General features: G+C 41.5%; 1 protein-coding gene across 1 annotated transcript in view; it reads right to left on the reverse strand.

The window, feature by feature from the left end:
* Positions 1-9,197: 9,197 nt before the first annotated feature.
* The window catches only part of SYT11 (synaptotagmin 11), a 33,173-nt gene continuing 28,699 nt past the window's right edge, over positions 9,198-13,671 (reverse strand). Inside the window, exon 4 of the mRNA XM_051993844.1 lies at positions 9,198-13,212. Coding sequence (XP_051849804.1) covers positions 12,902-13,212 — 311 coding nt within the window. The 3' untranslated portion in view covers positions 9,198-12,901. The remainder of the gene's footprint in view (positions 13,213-13,671) is intronic.

Raw genomic sequence — 13,671 nt, forward strand, 5'->3', positions numbered from 1 at the left:
CTGAAAGGGTTTCAGAGACTCCAACAATCCTTTGGACTACACTTTGGGGACTACTGATTTAGAGTATTCAGTTTTTTAAAAGCATCCAGCAAATACCTAAGTTTCAGAAGGAAATTTTTACAAATACATTTATTTCATTTTTACTGTAATCCCTAAGAAAAATGGCAACATTTTGAGTCATCACCAGTAGTTTTGACTATCTTGCCACTTGACTATTTACCTCTGCCATTGAAAATCAAGAAATCAGCCTATGTGACATCATTGATCCTCTTTAGGACAAATAAGAAAAATGGTGATTATTTTTGGCTCAAATACACTTTGAAGGATGATGGCACAAGAAAAGCATATTTTGAAATGATATAGAAGTACTTTGATCCCATATTGTCACACAGTTGTGCAAGGAGCCTTCTTTTTAATGGGTTTGTTTTTTTGTAAAATTGATTGCTCTTGTAATTTGAAAAATTGTTCATCCCCTCACCCATTTCTCAGTTTAAGTGATTGTCTGTAATGCAGACAAGGTGTCAAATTTTCATAAGGGATATTTTAAACTAGTGCTTGTTTAAAACATCAATTGTGTTTCGTTAGTGCAAAGTCCCATGCAGTTATCTTGCAATTTAGGATTTTCAGTTTTAAAAATCCATCAATTGAAAATTTATTTTTAATCTTGGTGACATTGTCACCAAGTTTACAAAGTAACAACACACACACACATATCATCGAATGAACATATTTAACTGCATTGGTTGTTTCACTCGTAATATAAAAAGTGGAATATATTAGTTTAGATTTAAAAGGTTTTTGGACACATAGGCAATTCTCTCACTGTATTATTTATGTGTGGAGCTATTCAGTTTGATTCACCAAACACTGTTTCAAGCATTTCAATAGATGCAGTTAGTACCACTATTTTTCCTATTTAAATCTAGTAATTGGTAGGTGACCTGATATGATAGTTTTGTTTGATAGTTTGATAGATTTGAAATTTTGTTTTAACTCGTAGGCATCTAATTTCCCCTGGAAAAATATTCTATCTTGTCATTATATGTTACATGGAAATTTCGAAATGTTTTAATTTATTAGATTTCAAACAATTGAAATATTTATAAAGTTTATATAGGGCAAACTATCAATCTAACCTCTCCATTAATAATACTTATTAATTCCAAGGATGTTATAATGGGTTGTTTTTGTGAATGTGAGCTTTTAAATTTATATTCATTTATTTCTATTTTATTGTCTCTACTAATTTTAGCCTCTCCAGTGGGTTTTAACTTCAAACCAGTTTGGTATTTATTTAACATGAAAGGATTTTAGTTTATAAATTAGAGACCACAATTTAAGAGAAATTTAAATGATCGAAAATTTCAACCACCTATAGTCATTTTCTACTTATTTCAATTTTTTTATATTGCAGGGTTTTTTTTCCTTTAGAAACAAGATCATTATAACTGTCTCTACCAACTCACTAGACAATCAGTCTTTAGAAGTAGGCAACAAGAGGGGGAAACTTTTCTAGAAGTCCTTGTGAGCTTAAAGAGTGGGAAATTCCTAAGAACAATTTGACATTAAGATGGATTTCCACTCAACAGTGCAGTATTGCAAGATATTCCCCAATTTACTTGGCTATTTCACTAATTATTCAGCTCAGCTGTTCCCACTTTTTACCTTCTGAGTAACTAGCGCTGGAACTTTGGTCCTAGAGAACTTAAAGGGAAGAAATTCACAAACTGAACTAAGAAGTCGTAAATGTGCAACTAAAGAGATGGCTTCCCCATCCCTTGGGATCAGTCGAGTAAGAGCTTCCATGGAACAAGTTCTTTGTTTGTCTCTTCCCCGCCCTCCCCCCTGACATGACACTCCCAGAGGAAAATCCCTGAGGAGCCAGGCATTCTGTCTCATTCGATCACATGAGAAAGCGGTTGACAGCGCTTGGGCAGATTACTCAGCTTTCATCTAGTTTGTTCTGCTGAGGAGGAGAGATGGGCGCCTCTGTCGCTAATCCCCCTTGGCTGGGGGCTGGATCTCGCCTCTGTCGTTCTACCTGCTGAGCCAGTTTGCATTTTACCTCCAAGAAGGAAGCTCTCTCGCTTCTTTAGCTCTCCTCCATGGGAGGGGAAGACTTTCTTCCTCTTCAGACTGCTGAAGCCGGTGCTGAATTAATTCACCTTTGCTGCCTTTTGGAGGGAGGATATTGGAGCTGCCAAGAATCAAGGGGGTGCTAGATAGGACAAGAGGGCTATGTTGAGTCATTTCAGTCCTGTCTGGGGTTTTCTTAGCCAAGATACTGGAGTGGTTGGCCATTTCCTTCTGTAGCTCATTTTACAGATGAGGAAACTGAGGCACACAGGGTTAAGTGACTTTCCCAAAGTGTCTGAGGCTGGATTTAGTCTACCTGACTCCAGGCCCAGTAACTCTATTCACTGTGTCACTTAGTGCCCCAGAGATTTTTGGCTTTTTAGGGAAGTATGTCCAAAGAGTAGGAGTCCCTGTATGTCTACCTTAGCTTCTAGACTGTCTCTCTCATAACTCCCTGACGGTAGCCAGATCTTATAGAAAATCTGCAGCCTATTAATAATTAGAAAAAGTTGTTTATTCACCTACTAGAGACTTAGGTGAATATTAATACTGGTTTACAAAACCCTTCCCTCTCAGTCCCCTCTCCTCAGAGTGGTTCAGTGGATAGAAAGCTGAATTCAGATACAGGAATGTTTGGGTTCAGTTCCTCTCTTTGACATCAACTAACTGTGATTTTGGTCAAGTCATTTATTTAGCTTCTCAATGCCATGGACCATAAGACCCCCAGTCTATAAGTTGCAGAACAGGCATCCATTTGAGGAATTAGGCTCATTGGGAATTTTCTGTATCAGTGAAACCACAAGTTCAGTCCAAAATACAAGTGTATATGTGTATACACACACATACTCACACTCAAATATTTATATAGTTATATACATATATATTTGGATGGATAAATGCATATTTTTTTTCCTTTGTAAGAAAAGTGGGGTTAAGTGATTTGTCCAGGGTCACATAGCTAGTAAGTATTAAGTGTCTGAGGTCAGATTTGAACTCAGGTCCTCCTGACTTGTGTTTAACTCTTGTGACCCCATGGACCACAGCACACCAATTCTGTCCATGGGGTTTTCTTGGCAAAGATACTGGAGTGGTTTGCCATTTTCTTCTCCAGTCGTTTAAGGCAAACGGGTTCAGTGCCTTGCCTAAGATCACATAGCTAGTAAGTGTCCAAGGCCAGATTTGAGTACAGGTTTTCCTGACTCTAATCTCAGCACTCTGTCCACTGAGTCACCTAGCTGCTTCATAAACAAACACACCAACAAATACACACACACACACACACACACATATATATATGTATATATACGTATATATGTGTATATATATTCATACCATGGCTCTATGAACATCTTTATATATGTATTATATAATATATAGGTGGCCATGGGGAACCATGTAAGGTCTGGAGTGATATTATCAAACCTGTGATTTAGGAACCTTAATCCCCAAGTAATTACTGGGTTGGGGCAGTCAGGTGGTAGAGCAGATAGACATGGCGTCAGAAAGATGAATCATTCTGGGTTCAGAGCTTACCTCAGACTCCTTGTAGTGGTGGGAGTCTTACCCCCTTTTGCCTCAGTTTCCTCATCTGTTAAAAATGAGCTGAAGAAGGAAATGGAAAACCGCTCCAGTTTCTTTGCCAAGAAAACTCCAAATGGGATCATGAAGAGTCAAACAGGAATTGAACAACAAGAAGAAGGGGCTTGGGGAGGGAATATTTCTCTGTGTTTAAAGGATGGATTTTCATAAAAATAAGCCTGATTTTAGCTGACTGGGTTGTCTAATGTAAGAATCGAGGGGAGTGGGATTAATTTGTGAAGAGCTCTGAAAATCATGCTCTCAAATGATAAGTTAGCATTAGGATGGCATTGGCCAAGTGTTTGGAGGGTTGAGAGTAGCAGAGTACTCAGGTCACAGCAGAAGCTGTGGAAGTGGAATCGAGTTAATGGCAGGGAGCAGCTAGACAACCCCTGGGAAGGATACTGTGGTATCAGCTAATGTAGAGCATGCAAGAATTCATGTTTTGTTTTGAAATGCGGATCATATATTGTATGAGGACATATTTTGATGGAAGTGGATTTCTTTGACAAAGAGACCTGAGTTTCAATTGATAAATGACGGACAAAAGCAGCTACACCCAAAGAAAGAACACTGGGAAACGAATATGAACTATCTGCATTTTTGTTTTTCTTCCCGGGTTATTTATACCTTCTGAATCCAATTCTCCCTGTGCAACAAGAGAACTGTTCGGTTCTGCAAACATAGACTGTATCTAGGATATAGTGCAACATATCCAACATATAAAGGACTGCTTGCCATCTAAGGGAGGGAGTGGAGGGAGGGAGGGGAAACGAGTGCAAGGGATAATGTTGTAAAAAAAATTACCCTGGCATGGATTCTGTCAATATAAAGTAATTATTAAATAAAAATTAAAAAAAAAAAAAAGAAATGCGGATCATAGATTCAGACAGAGGAGTGGGAAATGGGAGGATGGCAGAGGTCATCCACTCTAATACTTTCATTTTTGTAAATGAGGAATTCAAGAAGAAAGACTGTAAGCTTAGGAAACTGGGATTTGGGTCAGTTTTCTCAACTTTGAATCTAGAACTCTCTTTTTTGCATTAAGAATTTCAGGGAGGGAAGGGTTTTGTAAACCAGTATTAATATTCACATAAGTCTCTAGTAAGTGAATAAACAACTTTTTCTAATTACTAATAGGCTGCAGATTTTCTATAAGAGAAAATCTTTTTAATCTAAACTAGTATATTCTATTTTTTATATTACGAGTGAAACAACCAATGCACTTAAATATGTTCATTCGATGATATGTGTGTATGTTGTTACTTTGTAAATTTGGTGACAATGTCGCCAAGATTAAAAACAAATCATATTCCATTATTTTTCCTCTGCAACAATAGATATGGAGCTAAAAGGGATTTTGGAGGCCATCTAATCCAACCTCCGCATTTTATCGGTAAGGAAATTGACGTACAGGGATGTTAACCAATTTATTCCAAATCCTACAGACCTTGTCATTGTTCAGTTGTGTCCCATTCTTCTAGACCCCATTTGGGGTTTTGTGGGCCGAGATACTAAAATGATTTCCTTCTTTTTCTTTTATTAAAATGGTTTTTATTTTTCCAAATACATGCAAAGATAGTTTTCAGCATTCACCTTTGCAAAACCTTGTGTTGAAAAATTTTTCCCCTTCTCCTCCCTCCCTGCCCCAGAGAGCAAGCAATGTGATGTCAATTAAACATGTGCAATTCTAACCATATTTCTATATTCATTATGCCATTTTTTTCTCCAACTCATTTTACAGATGAAGAAACTGAGGCAGACAAGGTTAATTGGCTTGCCCAGAGTCCCACAGCTAGTAAGTGTTTGAGACTGGATTTGAACTCATGAAAATGAATCTTCCTGAGTCCAGGACCAGCATTCTATCTACTGCATCACCTAGCTGCTCTAGAAAGGGACCATAAAGATCACTCAGTCCAATTCACCCCTTTTGTACAAGTATAAAGTAAGGCCCAAAAGACTGGACTGGATATGATCTGGGAAGTGCTTCATACCTTTTACAACATGGCTCTGGAGTCAGGAGGACCTTGTGTTTAAATCCAGTCTCTTACTAGCACATCACAAGCCCAAATGCCTCCAAAAAATGAGTGTGTGTGTGTGTGTGTGTGTGTGTGTGTGTGTGTGTGTACATGTCTATATACACATACATACTCATACTGGTGATGATTATTGCCACCATTATCACCGTGTGGGATTAAGAAACTTTTCATCAAGAGTTAGACTTACAGTGACCTGGAGATCCAATGCTTGGAGCGGCTGAGCTCTGGATAGCACAAATCCATAGCTTTATTTAATGATCCTAGATGAGGGATTTGAATCCGATTTTGTCTTTTCTCAGCAGTTCATGTGGCCGAGCCATTAAGTCACCCAGCTTAGTGAACAAAAGCTACAGGGGTGGAGACCAGGCTTATTTCCTGCCCTTCCCCTGCTGCCTACAGCCAAAGCAGAGTCACCCAAGGAGAACCTTTGGGAATGTCGGTGGTTATGGGTTTTGTTTTGTTCTGAAGGATGGTCTCAATTGTACTAGGTGCCTGTATGCAGGGGAGCCCCACGTTTGTATTGAAACTAAAGCCAGGCTGACCCAAGCCCCCCTTGTGTTCCACATAGAACCCCTTTCACTGGTCATCCAGCCTAGACGCGGCACTGAGCCCAAGACAGTGCCTTCTCTCAGCAAAGTGTTTGTCGGACTGAATGAGATAGAACTGGATTGTAGCCTGTTTCCATTAAGCTGTCCCACTGTCCCAGCCCTGATAGTCCAGGTTCGGCCATCCCTCCCACTTCTTTCCAGAGGGTGTGGACTCCCTGTCTGCTGCAGGTGAGCTGGGTGGGAACTAAGCAGATGAGCTGGGGGGGAGAGGAGGGATAGAGGAAAGAAAATGAACAAATAGATATCTTTAGGGCAGCAAAAATTTCATTTGTACTTGAAGGTAAATGTCTGAAGAGAAACACCTGGTATGTGTTAGTGTATGCAAATCATATTTAAATTATCTTCCTTTCCCACACACTTGTAGGGAGCCTTTAGGGAAATCCTAGTCATTCCAGCATAGGGGGGGAAAGATTGGCTCTGGTGTCAGGGAACTCCCAGGGTTACCTTTGACAAATCATAAGACCCCCCTCCATCCCTAACCACAATTTCTTCATCAGCAAAATAGGGATAATACCAGTATAAAATTTATCTCCCAGGGCAGTTAAGATTCCAAAAACATGTGCAAACTTTTAGAACATATAAATGCCCATTATTATTATTTGATGGAATTGGTTTCCTATAAATATTCAATTTAACAAATCTTTATAAAGCACCTACTATGTGCAAGGCATCATGACAAGCACAGAACAAATTTTTGCCCTTAATGTAGTTTACATCCTATGGGTTTGAAGGCACAATAATATATGTAGATAAATAAAAAGTTTATAAAGAGAGTAATTTCAAGGGGATCAGAGCATTAATCTTTAAGGAGAATCAGGATAAGCCATGAGTAGGGATGGCAGCTGACCTCTGCTTTGAAAGGAAACTGGAGATTCTAGGAGGATATGAGGATGGGCTCCATTTCTGGGAAGGGTGACTGCCTGAGCATAGACAGAAGCAGGAAATGAGTGTCTTGTGCTAGGGACAGTTAGCAGGCTAGTTTAGATTAGAAACATAAATACGGAGCCTAATTGTGACATGTTTTAAATTTCAGGCTAAGGATTTTTGGAGTTTTATCTTTATGGCAATAGGAAGCTACTGAAGACTTTTGAATAGGAGAGAGTCACAGATCTGTGTTTTAGAAATATAAATTTTGTAGTTGCATGGAAAATGAACTGGAGGAAGCTAGAAGCAGAGAGATTAATTAGAATCTGTCATAGTAATTAAGACAGAGATGATCAAGGACATTTAAAGTAAATTGCCTATCAGCTCCCAAACCCTTAAATGAAAGCCTGTCATAGCTAAATTAATTTATATCTCTCATTTTCAGTGCACCCATTTCTGTACCGATCATGGTCTCCTAAGTCCTTAAGAGCAAAGAGAGAGGCCAAGTTTGAAGGAGTTTGGATGTTGTTTGAATAGTAGCATTTGGTCCAGGAGGATATACAGAACCAAGAGTCGGTCACTTCTCTCAGAAAGTCAGTAGCTGACGGAATCCTGCCAGAAATCCCTACTGCTTCTAAAATTCTTTAAAAAGTAGAAGTACGGGGGCAGCCAGGTAGAGCAATGGATAGAGCCTCAGCCCTGAAGTCAGGAGGACCTGAGTTCAAATCTGACCTCAGACATGTAACACGTCCTGGCTGTGTGACCCTGGGCAAGTCACTTAACCCCAATTGCCTCAGCAAGAAAATTTAAAAAAGAAAGTAGAAGTACGTATAGACCTCCCTCTCCAATCCCATATCCAATATGTTCAACTGCTACTGATTGAGGAGAAGCTAGGTGGCTTCTAGTAGATGGAGCTCTGAGCTTGCGGTCAGGAAGACCTGAATTCAAATGCAGACTTATCCACTTAGTAGCTGTGTGACTCTGGGCGCGTCAGTTAGCCCTATTTGCCTCAGTTTCTCATCTGTAGAATGATCTGGAGAAAAAAAGGGCAACCTACTCCAGAATAAAAACTACCTGAATGTGGTCATGAAAAGTCAGGGCCCGAGTGAACAACCACCTATTGATCGATGATAGGACTGCAATATCTCTTCTGTTTACCTTCTCCTTTCCTTTCCATTCCCAAGGGCCCACCTTCCTATTCCAACACTCTCATCATCTCTTGCCTGGACCATTTTCATTAGCCTTCTCACCAATCACTTGTCTTCAATCACAGACTTCTCAAATTCATCCTCCACCCTGACAGATTATCTGGAACTAGGTATACTCATCCTGATCCCTGAAGGAGCATAGAGGATCTAGTAGGACTTCCATGTTACTTAGAATCCCTCAGCTTTCTCTGAAACTCAACTCTACAAGAGCCTTTCTAGATTTTTCTAGTCCTTAATGTTTTCTCTCTCCTTAAATCATTTTACATTTGTTCATTTGTTTATATATTGTATTCCCCAAGAGGTGGTAAAAAGGAGAGCTAGGAATTAACTCAAGGTTTTTGAACTGTCAAGTTCTCTTTTCCACTCTTTGTGACCCCATGCTTGACCAAAAAAAAAAAAAAAAAGACTGGCATGTTTTTGCCATTTCCTTCTCCAGTTTCTCTTACAGACGAGGAAACTGAGGTAAATAGGAATTAAATGATTTTCCCATAATCACACAGCTAGTAAGTATCTGAGGTCTGATTTGAACTCAAGAAGATGAGCCTTTCTGACTTCAGGCCTGATGCTCTATCCACTGCTGTTCTCCTTGTCCATCACATTCCTCAAAATGTTAGTCCAAGTTTAGAATTGAGAGAAAAGAACAGAACCATCACTTGGAATGGGCCATAAGGGTTTTGCCCTAGGGCTGAAAATCTAGCGAGTGCCCACAGCACTGTATTCGGGTATCTTCCTTCCCCTTCACAGAAACCTTATCAGGCTGTGGGGTAGAATTTAGAAAGGCTGCCTTTGTTTCAATTCCCTGGTTTCAGAGAGACAAGTCATACTGAATGTGAATCAGTCTTTATTCTGCACGCGCACTGTGCATTAACAAATCCAACAAACAAGATAGCGTTACATAGTGTAAGGTTAGCATCACAGCGTTATGCAATGTCACACAGTTCATGTTAGATGTTTTTCTGTTTTTTTTGTTGTTTTTTTCTATTTAAAATTTTTGACACACTTTTATTTAATTGTTTTAGACATTTCTGAGTTTCATTTTTACAAGAGAAGACACAAGGTAAAGAAAGATCACGTTGGAGAGGGATTGTGGTGAGGGCAGTGTTCCTACCTTGGTGATGGTGAGAGCCTTTCTGGACATGCGACCTGCCCTCCTCAGTCCCTCCCCTGAACAAGCTGTCTCTGTCCGGATAACCAATTGTGTCTGGATTTTGGATTGGGAGCAAGCTCTATTCCAATTCAACAGGGATATTTTTCTTGGTGGTTCCTATCAGAAAGAGCTAGAAAAAAAAGGAACCACTCTAGAAGGGGGCTTTTGATGCTGATAAAAGCTCTATTCTTCCTATAAGGGAAATGCCCAGAGGCAGGGCAGCCCTCCAAAAACAAATCTCAATTTCCCAAACCTATTCCTGACCCTTAGAGAGAGAGAGAGAAAGAGACAGAGAGAGAGAGAGAGAGAGAGAGAGAGAGAGACAAAAAGAGAAAGAAAATGAGAGAGAAAAAAACAGAGAAAAACAGAGACAGAGAAAAGAGAAGGACAGAGAGAAAGAGAGAGAGAAAAACAGAGAGAGATGAGAGAGAATGAGAGACAAAGAGAAAGACAGAAAATGAGAGAGAAAAAGAGAGAAAAACAGAAACAGAGAAAAGAGAAAGACAGAAAGAGAAAAAGTGAGAGAGAAAAACAGAGAAAGAGACAAATAGAGATAGAGTCTTGTGCAAAGAAGAAAAAAGAAAAAGAAAAAGTGAGACTGTGACTCTCTTGCCTACCAAATGATTCCTAGGAGGATTTGGTCCTCTGGCTCTGCCCTGACAGTGATCCTTGGAAGGAGAAGGCCAGAGGACCACAGCCAACTAATGAAACTTTGGGTCAACAAAGTCAAGGTCACCAATGGATCAGGCCTGAGGTAGGTAGGGAGAACCTGGTAAGCTATCCCTGTCCCCAACATTATCTTTCTCTGAGAAAGTCAGTCATGGAGGTCAGCCCTCCTCCCCCCACCCCCCCAAGTTACTGTTGACAGTTCCCCTATCCCCTCCCCACCCGTTCACTACTCGGGAGATCCAAAGGATGGGAAGAATAAAGCTACCAGGGAAGGTGGGAGAGTGAGGGGTGAATGGGAGTGGGGAAAGGGGAGAGGCAGTTTTCCCAAACTTATGTCAGGAGGAGCTATAGAGGCACACACACAGCAGGGCCAAAGCCCAGCTATCTCCACCAGTTGCTTTGCATTGTTTCTGGGAAGGAAACAGAAGTGGGGATGCTCAGGGATTTCTGATCTTTAGGCATTAAGGCGATGAAGAGGAACCATTTCCATTTCTTCCTAGACGGGCTTCAAAACGCGCCTGTTGGATTTACATTAAACTATCTCAAAGTGAGCTTTTAGAAAACCAAAAAAAAAATTATTTTTTTCTACGTATGATACAGTATTTACAATCCTTGGGGCACAGGACAGAGACTAGTTTTCTGAACACAACTTAAAGGTGGGAGGAAATGTGAGCCAGAATGCTGGAGGAAAAAGGAAAAGAATTGGGGTGAGGGATGGAAAGGGAGGACTCTTGTTATTTATTTATTTATTTTTACCTATTCAAATCTTCCAATTTTTAAGAGATGTGATTAAAAAAAACCTACAAGGGATTCTTTATTTTTGGGAAGCATGAGGTGGGAGGATTTTTTTTTTAATTGTCTGCAGAAGAACCTGGAAGGTTCAAGGCAAGATGTACATCCTTTGATAAGCCACCTGACTTCTGTAGCCCTCCTTGGAAGCAAATCGGGAAAACCTTTTTAAGTATAGTGGTACCTCACTGGTATAATGAAAGAAGATCATCAGGATCCTGGCTCAAGCTGTCACGTGGCTGATTCCTTTTGTAGGCTGAGGGATGCCCTATGTGGCAATTTGGATTCCACTAATATTCAGGCTATCCCCCAGAGGCAGTTGTCTAAATCCTCAGAAAACTAAGGAAAAGATCATTGGGCTGGAAGATAGGAGACCTGAATTATCTTCCCAGTTCAACCACTGATCAGGACTCTGGACAAGTGGCCAAATTTCTCAAGACGCCCTATTTTACCGTGTAGAAGAAACTGATTAAAATCTCTAAATCACCCCCAACTCCCCTGAAAGTTTTGAAACTCAGTGAGGTCATACATGTACTTTGTAACTTTGGGGTTTGGGGACGGCAGAAAAGGTGTTAAAGAAATCCAAGGATGATGGCAACATACTTTTTGCTGAGGGTGGCACTTTTTGACTTAGAAAGTTAGGGATTTGAGCTTTTATTATTACTCTTTACATCCTCATCACCATCATTTTCTTCCTAAGGGCAATCATTGAAACTTCAAGGAAGAGTCATTTCTAAGAATATCTTCCTTTAGGGAACAAAAGTTAACCTCCAAATAAGGCTTTAGGCCATTCCAGAAAAATTCCTTGGACAATGTTTAGAAAAACCATAGACCAGCCCATCTAACCCTTAAACCATGCAGATTTTAGTCTGGATGACTTCTGTATATAGCAGCAAAATGGGCAGGCAAATGTCCTTCTGTCCTCCCTTCCCTCACCCTTCTCAGCTGGAAAGAGGCTGAATATTTGGGGACCATTACATAAATCTCAAGACTATGGCATTCTCTTTGGGTCCTGGCCCTTTGGATTTCCCTTCCCTTCCCTCTCCCCTTTTGCCCTAAGAGATCCTCTGAACTGACACCTCCATGTTCCTTAAGGGGAAGTCTGGCTGAGTCACAACCCCAGGTTCCAGCAGATGAGGCCCATTTAAGGGACAGCATCTGTCAGCCATCCCCACAGCTCATTTAGCTAGATTTTTCTTCCTATTGGTAAACAGAACAAAAACAAACAGAATCCTTTCTCCTGCCCAGCCCTGCCTTCGTTTCTCGGTGAGGGCAGACTGTATAGCTTTTGGCTTATTCCTTGGTTAGGCAGCAGCCCGGGATCTCTCCCATTTCCTGGGGAGAGGCTGGAAAGGAGACCGAGACCAAGATGGTGGATGAGGAGATGAGGTGTTCAACGGCAAAATTTGGAATTAAAAAACCAACCAAACAAACCACAACACCCTTCAGAGAAGCCTGGTAAAGAGAGGCTAGTTTCAGGTGAACCTCAGCAAACACAATTCAGCACAGAACACGACTTTTTCATGGATTAAAAATCTGTAACTGGATATTGGAAGTTACACTAATCGATTCAGTTTGTATTAGACATGCAATTATGTGGTTACATTGTTATATATAGACTTGTATGGGGTCTTTCCCGCTTTTTTCCTCATTTTCCCCCCTTTTTCCTTTTTTTTATTTTTATTTTTTATTTTTTTGAATTTCTAGTACCTTGTAAAAAGGAAAAAAAAAAAAACCTCATTGCTAGGAGCCAAAGAATCAATCTGTTGCTGGGGTCGAGTAAGGTGTCTGTCCTTCGTGGGTTGTGTTTTGTACGAAAGTTTTTCCTATGACTAAAATGAGGTTTGAGTCCGCCTCTCTCCATCACCGCCCCTCCCTCCGATGCCCCCCCCCTCCCCGGGGTCGGGGGGCGAGGGCTCGGGATTAGTACTCGCTCAGACTGTGCCACTTGGCCACCGGCTTGCGGGGGCTCTCGCAGACCTCTCGCCAGTGCTCCGCGCCGGCCGCCGTGACGCTGTGGGCCCCCAGGATCAGCCTTCCCACCACCTCGTTCTTGGTGGTGCGGTCGAAGTCGATGACGAGGAACTCAATACTGATGTCGAGCAGCAGGTCGGTGGGGATGTCGTAGATGAAGGACTCGTTGAAGACCGGGTTCAAAGTGCACTTCTTCACGTGGGTTTTCTTCTTGGCGATGCGCTTCCTGCCGTAATAGAGGTTCATCTTGACGTAGGGATCTGCGGCCCGGGCGGCACGGGGAGACAGAAAGGGAGAGACGGACCCATGACAAAGTTCTCTCTCGCCGGCGGGGACCCACCCCGGCGCCCCCCATACGGCGGAGGGCATTGCAGCGGACCCACGGGACAGTCTAAGGGCCAATTACAGAGATTCAGCGGATGGCCGGGGCGGATCCGGGCCAAAGGTAATAGAGAAGCAAACTATACCAAGAAAAAAGGAAAAAGCTTCCAAGGGTGGTGGGTCCCCCTCCCCCCAGGCAACGAGGGTTAAGTGACTCGCTCAGGGCACACGGCCAGGACGCGAAGTGTCTGAGACCAGGTTTGAGCTCAGGTCCTCCTGACTGCAGGGCTGGCGCTCTATGCCCTGCGCCCCCTAGCTGCCCTCCAAGTGTGTTTTGAAGAAAATGGGCATTTATTCACTAAACACAGGCGTTATTCACTAAATGGGTATTGGGCGAA

This window comes from Antechinus flavipes, chromosome 4, assembly GCF_016432865.1.
Source record: "Antechinus flavipes isolate AdamAnt ecotype Samford, QLD, Australia chromosome 4, AdamAnt_v2, whole genome shotgun sequence".
Taxonomy (NCBI): Eukaryota; Metazoa; Chordata; class Mammalia; order Dasyuromorphia; family Dasyuridae; genus Antechinus; species Antechinus flavipes.